The sequence below is a fragment of the Atractosteus spatula genome, chromosome 4, assembly GCF_055471065.1.
Source record: "Atractosteus spatula isolate fAtrSpa1 chromosome 4, fAtrSpa1.hap1, whole genome shotgun sequence".
Classification (NCBI taxonomy): domain Eukaryota; kingdom Metazoa; phylum Chordata; class Actinopteri; order Semionotiformes; family Lepisosteidae; genus Atractosteus; species Atractosteus spatula.
Genome location: NC_142709.1, coordinates 46513101 through 46521592, shown reverse-complemented (window position 1 = coordinate 46521592; position 8492 = coordinate 46513101). Strand labels below are relative to the sequence as shown.

The following is an 8492-nucleotide window of genomic DNA, read 5'->3' as shown; positions in this document are numbered from 1 at the left end:
AAATTGTGCCATTGTACCATCCAATGTCAAAAGCATTATAAGATAATAATGTGTACAGGTAGTGTAGGCCATAAAAATATGTTATCATATTTTTGAGATACAAATAAATTTAAATAAAAAATTTGAATTGTTGAGTAATGTGCAAACAAATGGGTCTCAAACACAACTCCTGAAGGTTTCTTCTGGATTTATTCCACCTGAACATTTTGGTTAATGAACTGAAAGAACAACTAGTTTCCTTATCTAGCCTACAGTGTACTGTATACTGTATGTGTAAATATACGACACTAGATGACACTATGGCCTCCAGATATTGTACAGACGTACTGTATTAGCAGAATTGCTAAAGCAGATTGGACATTGAAATTCTTGAAAAGCTCACATAGTGGTGATAGTAGAATTATTTGCAATGTGGGGAAAAAGAGTTTGGAGCCTGAAGTATCGCTGGGCTGCTCTCTTGATTTTTTCATTCCTTAAGCAATAAATGATGGGGTTGACAAAAGGGGTTAGGAAATAATTCAGCCCACCAATAAAGATGCGTCCATCAGGGGGTATACTTTCCACTCTCATCCCAATATACACCATGGCAGTGGACACATAGTATAAGAAAACCACAGTCATGTGAGAAGAGCACATTGAGAAGGCTTTCTTACGGCTCTCCACAGTTTTCATTTTAATCACTGACCACACAATTCTGAAGTAGGACCACAATATGAACATGAAAGGCACACAGACAGAAATCATGACAAGAAACAGGGAAAGATTGACTTGTCCTGTAATCTCACCACATGCTAATGACATTATAGTGGGGTAATCACAGAAACAGTGGAGGACATAATTAGAGCCACAGTATGGCATCGAGCTTGCCAGTACTATTGACAAAACTGGTGCAAGGTAGCCCAGCAGCCAGACTGAGGATGTCATTGTAATACAGACCCTGGGGCTCATGATGGTGTTGTAATGCAGCGGTTTCACTACAGCAACATATCTGTCATAAGCCATGACTGCAACAAGGAATAATTCAGCAGCACCAAGTGAGATTATAAAGTACATCTGTACGAAACAGCCTGTGAAAGAGATAGTTCTGCCATGGTGTAGAAACACTGCTAGCATCTTGGGAATGATGGATGTTGTCATCAATATATCTAAGAGAGCCAAGTTCCACAAGAAGAAGTACATGGGCATGTGGAGTCGGTGGTCCGTGGCCACTAACACCAGGATTAGCAGATTACCCAGGAATGTGGCCAAAAAGAGGACGAAGAAGATGATGAAGAGTGCAGTATAGTGCTCCTGCAGGCCTGGCACTCCCACGATGATGAACTCAGAGTGCAGGGTGACATTGGAGCTGCTCATGACTCAGAAGCTCAGAGAATTTGACAGAAGAGGCGAGCCTGGAAGGAGTTACATTAACAATGTGTTTTCAGTGTCCATTTTTGGTCAAAATTATGGTAAGGTAATTTAGTTTGATTATTAAATACACAAAATGTAGTTATTTTGAAACAAGTTTAGTTCCTCTTAAAATTATGTTCTAATGGAACACAAACGTTGCTAAGGTTATTTGTTAACCTGTCTTCGTGTATATTTCAGCTTTGGATTTTTTTCCTCACATGCTGTGAATACATATATTTCAGTAATAAATGTTCACATTTAAGCATTTAAGACTTTCAGTTTTTTTGTTAAAATCTACACAATATATAATGCAGGTGACTTCTATACTAATGATTTAAAAGCCATAACTATAGTTATGAGGTGAATAACCTGAAAACTGAAAATAATAATAAACAATGAAACAATCCATAATCACTAATTAAGTTTATTTTTACATTTTTATTTTATTTTGTTGTTCATGTAAATAAGGGGATATCTAATATGAAAAACACATAAATAGAATGGGATGGAAGTGGCAGTTTGTACTGTACTGTAAATTGGGTGTTAAGGATATCAAGTCACACCAGTAAGTACTGATGTTTCAGTTTTGCCTTAGCTTGAGTCTCAGGTGAGCTGGAAAACAATGAATCACTTGTTCTGCAGTGTAAGAAAAGCAGTTGAGCTGAATGTTGTTTTGCTATGAAAAGGCCCTTTAAAAAGACGTCTTTAAATGTCGTTTACTTTCTTTTTTCTGCTTACATAGTTGCATGCTCAACTGTTTTAATACAGTATTTCAAGATGATGGTTAATGTTAAAAGCACTTGTAAAAGTATCAGTAGTATCAGCAGCATTACTATAATTATTACATTGATAATGATGATGACAAGGATGTTAACATAGTAAAGGTTATGAACAAAATCAGCCCATCCAGCCCTCATTAATTCAAGTACAATTTATCTCTTCCCACATTTTTTTAAAGAAGCCAGAGCACTGGATCCAACAGAACCAATTAATAATGACCATTGTTATATTGTTATAATTATGACCACTGTTATATGCAGTAGTAGAGGTATCAGTGCTATTATTGTTGTGATGATGGGATAATTATCCACTAAAATGCAAAACTCAAAAGGCAAAGTATATTCCATCTCATTATCAAACCAGACAAGGCGAGATTTGTTCACATCCTGTGTGATCCCTTCCAAGCATGATGAAAGCAATCGGAAATAGAGTTTTGAGTGAATCTCTTTAGAAGTTGAGGTTTCTGAACACCTAGAAGATTTAGAATACTTCAAAGATGTTGTATATTTCTATTTTTAATATTTCCACACTTAATATATTTCCACATTATTTACAAAATAGAAAATACACATAACATTTCTCAAATTAATTGAAAATGCAAGGGATTAGTAATATAAATAATGTGCATCTCAATGACATTCTAGTAGCGAGTATATTGTCGAGTAGCAATCTCAACAATGGATGCTGTGATATGTGAATCTTTTGCTCCTGGTGTGGAGCCTGGTCTTCAGCTGACTGCTTTTATTTTTCACACTTTTTATTATTATTAAATATGATAAGTATTATTAAAAATTTAACTTGAGATATGTCAGAAATAGTTATTTATCTGTGTTTCTGTAGAGATAGAACATTACATTAAAATTATGAAACAATAATACATGTAAATAATGTAATAAACATTACTGCATTTTGTGCTTTAAGATGCTGTGACACAAATACTAAAGAGTTCTGTATGTAGACAGAACAGTCTAATTAGAGATTATTCCTTTATGAGACCAAATTAAAATGTTTGCAATAAAAAAGCACCATTTTCATTATTGTCTATTGCAATGAATTGTGACTGTCACTGTTTGCTGTTATGTTAATAAAATATGTTGTATATCAGTGCATAAATGTTACTTTATAAACCATTTTCATTTTATTCTTTAAAAATGAATGAACTCTACACGTACAATTTTGGAAACTGCATGCATTTTTAATGTTTATAATTTATAATGGTTTGCTGAGTAGCAATACTGCTTTAATCTCCAACATTAAAAGGTCAATGGAAAATCTTTAAATATTTAAAGGTCAGTTTTAGGACTATTTAAAATATATAGTAAATACATTTCATAAAAATAGTAGCAAAGCATAAATCTAAAAGTCTAGGCTTCAAAACATTTAAAGAAAAGTCAGTGTTCTCTAATCTGAGGAGGAAAGATAGACCAAATAGAAAAAAAGAAACAAGTAAGTACAACATGTCACTTACCTGAAGCCTGAGTCTATTCACTCTGCTCTTCAAACATAGAGTGAACCTGCTGGACATGAAACTTTTCCTCTCATCTCAGCTGCTTTTATGGACAAATCTACAGCTTTTCACAATGACCCCTGAGGCCACTTAGTGCAGAGCTATACTGTAGCTATAGTTCTTATTAACCCAGAGAGAGTAACTATATTACTAAGTTATAGTTTTTAGACAAGCACTATTGTTCATAGACAGTTACTAAGGATAAGGAATGAGCTGTGTTTCATGCGCTACTCCAGAGGAGTCACTGATAATAGGCCCTCACTTTAACATCTCAAAAATAGGATGATAGGGGGAGACACAGTGAGAGACTTAAGATTTGAACTTGGAACATCCTGACTACAAGTCTGTCTCCTGAAGGATCACATAACCCCTCTGACAAGCATGTATCCCAGATGACACTGGGAGTCCAACATGACCAGTGTGGAGAAGAAGAAGTGTATGAGTCAGGACTCCATGTCCTACAGCAGCTGTGATGTATTTCTTTCTTACACTTTCTGTGACCTTCGATCTATTCTGATCTATTCTTCTAGTGTCCCATCAGGTGAATTGAATTCATTCTTATTAGACACAGGAGACCAAGTAAGCTCTCCTCCCTAATTAGAGTTCCAATGTTTAACTCTCTCTACTGGTACTAATTGTGTGTTTGTCATTATATCAGTGCCTCTTTCCCCTGACACTCTGTGCACTGGTGCTCCAATGCTGTATCAGTTGAACTGACTTTTGAGAGATACAGTAGTGTAGCACATTAATCATCTGACTTGTTAAAGGTTGTTTATAATAGTATCCTGTCAGGGCCTGAACCCTCATAACTTTGGGGATGATCAATTTTTAAAAATGGAAAGGGGAATGGTGTCATTGGAATGTGAACGAGTTTATAAACAAAGTGCATTATAGATTATTCAGGCCCCTTCTATGGTGTACATATGATATTGATATAGTTTGTTGAACAATAAATGGTGCATGTACATTTTTAAATTCAATATAATTAATTGAATAATGAATCAAAACCTTAATGTTCCAACTGAAAACATTTTTGAGTGAAAGAGTAGATTTCAAATCAAAATCAAATCAAATCAAATCAAAGTTTATTTATCAAGTGCACAACAATACACCGTGCAGCAGTAGTTGCTGGCAATGAAATGTCTTTTCTGCGAGCTCACAAAAATCACAAGGATCACAGAAATCACAAAAATCACAAAATTGAGGTTATGAAAATAAGGTTACTTAATAATAGATGTAATAGAAACTCAATATGAGTAGAGCTGCTGTGTGTCCATGGTGTATTCAATATATACAAGTAGTGTGGTTATGCTGAATACAGTGAAAACTGTGTGTCCATGTACCCATTACAGGTGATTTGCTAAAGGAGCTGCAGGTTTGCTATTTAGCAGTCTTATTGCCTGGAGGTAGAAGTTGTTCCGTAGTCTGTTGGATTTGGACCGAATGCTTTGGTACCGTTTACCGGACGGTAGGAGGGAAAACTGTTTGTGACTGGGATGACTGGGGTCCTTGAGAATGGACCTGGCCTTCTTCAGACATCTAGCTGAGCAGATATCCTGGATGTTTGGTAGCTCACAGACGGTAATGAGCTGCGCTGACTTCACCACCCTCTGCAATACTTTGCTGCTGGGCGGAGCAGTTCCCATACCAGGCAGTGATGCAACCAGTCAGGATGCTCTCAATAGTGCGCCTGTAGAAGTTGGCCTGGATATGTGATGGCATGCCAAACCTCTTTAGCCTACGGAGAAGGAACAGGCGCTGCCGCGCTGTTTTGACCACGGTGTTGGTGTGGTGGGTCCAGGTTAAGTCCTCTGAGATGTTAACTCCCAGGAACTTAAAACTGCTGACCCTCTCCACTGCAGACCCACTGATGTAGATAGGTGTGTGATCTCCTCCCTGGTGTTTTCTATAGTCCACAATCATCTCCTTAGTCTTACTGATGTTCAGAGAGAGGTTGTTCTCCTGGCACCATGCTGCCAGGGTTTCAACCTCCTCCCTGTACGCAGACTCTTCACCGTTTGTGATCAGGCCGTTGACTGCTGTATCGTCAGCAAACTTAATGATGGAGTTTGAGTTATACCTAGTGACACAATCATGAGTAAATAAGGAGTAGAGGACAGGGCTAAGCATACAACCTTGGGGGGCTCCAGTGTTTAGAGTCAGGGTAGAGGATATGTTGGTGCCCACCCTCACCACCTGCAGACGTTATGTCAAGAAGTTCAGGATCCAGTTACAGAGGGAGGTGTTCAGTCCCTGGTCCTGGAGCTTGATGACAAGCTTTGAGGGCACTATGGTATTGAATGCTGAGCTGTAATCAATAAACAGCATTCTCACATATGTTGCTTTCTTATCCAGGTGTGAGAGGGCAGTATGGAGGGCAGTGGCATTAGATCAGATCTGCAAGGACCACCTAAAAACTACAGTATGCTTCAGGGAAGTTTGCATACTGTCTTGGAATGTACTGAACTTGAACTTGTACCTGAATTTGCTCTTTGCACCCTGTAGCCTCCCTAGTTTTCTTCCTCTTTGCACCTCGTATCAAGCTACGAGAAGCTGTGCTCCCCTTTCTCTCCTCTAGTCTCTCCGTCCTTATCTCTCCCTGATGAATACTACACTTCTGTAATATAAAGGGCAAAAAACCCTCTACTTTGTGATGCTGCATACCTGTCTCCTGTGTAGTCCGTGTTGCCATCCTGTGCGGAAAGAGGATTAAAAACAGATTTGCCACAAGTTGTTAAAAACAACACAGAACAACCTGTCTGCACTATAATGATCTTTTACGGTCCATCTTTATGCCATTCAGAAAAATTGCAATTCCAATTGCAATTGCAATTATGTAGCAGGTTCAATCAACAGAGATATAAGTATGGAGTCAAGGAAGCAAGTTGGTTCGAAGCACATCAGAACATAACGAGGTACAGGGCCGATCAAGAGAACAATCAGAAGATCCTACAAGCAAGCACAGTAACAGAATGCCAAGACTCGTGACAAGCACTAAGACTGAGCAAGGGGTATTGCTGAGGCTGGTCTTAAAAATTCTGTAATGGTAACAGGAAAGTGGAAGTTTTAAATGTGCTGACTTTCATCCCAATTTTGAGTTATGGCAACTGATGTGTTGTGGCAATTGAGGAGATGTTTGGCCATTTGCTGTTGTGTTTCGGGGGTTTGAAGCAGCATTTTCACGATAAGTCACAGTAAGATAGTAATCCCTCCACCCAAGGAGCATTATCTGGTCACTGAAGTTGGTTTGTCAGAGAACGTTGAAGCTCACAAGGCCCTGTTCCAGGTAGAGCTGGCTGCCACATATCCATTGATGTCAGTCCTCATATTAGGCCGCCAGAAGTAACTGCCAAGAAGGCCTACCAGTAGAGAATCGTCTGACAGAAGGAGGACCAAACATTCTGTAAGATTGAGCATTTGGGAGAGCAGAATTGGAGGCTGTTGTTTCCTATCAAACTGTTAATAAGGTGACTTCAATGATATGGGTGGGGAGGATGATAGGCTTGGGGTTGCTGTGTACTCATCAGGAGCCTGGATTCTGGAGAGGGTGTTTCAGACACCCATACCATTCTTGGATCCAGATAATACCCAGATAATAAAAGATAATGACAAGATCAGTTTCACTGCCAGCAGCTCCTAATTACCCACATTATGTTAATAATTGAACAAAGTCATGACTTATTTTAAAAATGCACTGCAGGTGTATTACCTCAAGGCAGCTAAAAAGCTATTAATGTGCTGTATAAGAACCTTTTAAGGCTTTTTATCCCTGGAAGTTTAATATATTAAAATAGCCATCTAGGAGAAATTTTTGGTTCACAACAGGTTTATTGTGTTTGGTGTGTTTACATTTTATTCCTTATAACAGTTTGTAAATGACTAAAATTCAGCCTCACTGTCCTGTCAAAAACATTTTTTCTCTAGTTTGTCATTCTCACACATTAGCAGTAGGCTTCACTCTCCCACCTAGGGAGCTCAAGTGAATGTTTAAACCCTAAAACAAATTCAGATTAATACAACTTGGAAATTCAGCCTGTTACACATATAACACCCATAACACACATAAAATACTTAACAATAAAGCAGAATGTACAGGCAGCAAAAGACAAGTGTAATGGGACTAAATGGTCATGTTTCTGATCATCACTATAAAGATGCAGACGTTGATATTTCAGGATCATGTACAGTAGACTAGACAGCAGTTATCAACACCACAGATACTCTGTACCCCTTCAGTGAGAAGCCTGTGTGCATCTCATGTGCAGCGTGGGAAGCCTGTTCTTTTATGCTGTGTTGTATCATCTGTGACTACAATCTAAGTATTCATTCATTAAATGTATAAAACTCTAACAGGGGGAGTAAAATAGGAGGGTTGATGTTTCTAACATGGATGAAGTTTCTACACGTACCAAATTTCCAAATTTTAAGTATTGTTTCCATGTCCCTTTGCCTATAGTATGCTTCCTGTCCTCTAACAAATGTTCATCATTTTGGTGACTTTTTGGCAAGAGCCCTAATGCATTCTCATGCTTTCCTCAGATTGAACTCAGCTTCATGCCATTATGCTGCTGCAATCATCTCCTCTAGTTTGTACATTCTCCACGTGCTTCTGTGGGTTATTGCTGGGCACTCCAGTTTCTTACTGTAGTCCAAAGTCTCCAGTTTCCCTGCGCCACTGAATTGAATGAACGGACAGAAAATGAATGTATGGATGGACAATCTGGACGCTTGTGTTGATTGGGCAGCAGTGTGGAGTGTCACTTTCTCTTCCTCTAACATCTTGGCACAATGTTTATTCCATTTTAATCATGCCCAC

General features: G+C 38.4%; 1 protein-coding gene across 1 annotated transcript; it reads right to left on the bottom strand.

The window, feature by feature from the left end:
- Positions 1-378: 378 nt before the first annotated feature.
- Positions 379-1353, bottom strand: LOC148836423 (olfactory receptor 6N1-like). Its single transcript, XM_088914183.1, has one exon. It carries the CDS (start codon positions 1351-1353, stop codon positions 379-381), a length of 975 nt encoding a protein of 324 aa, XP_088770309.1.
- Positions 1354-8492: the final 7139 nt, after the last annotated feature.

Excerpts from the sequence above, each read along its gene's own strand:
- LOC148836423 (XM_088914183.1), bottom strand. The coding sequence starts at position 1,353 with ATGAGCAGCTCCAATGTCACCCTGCACTCTGAGTTCATCATCGTGGGA.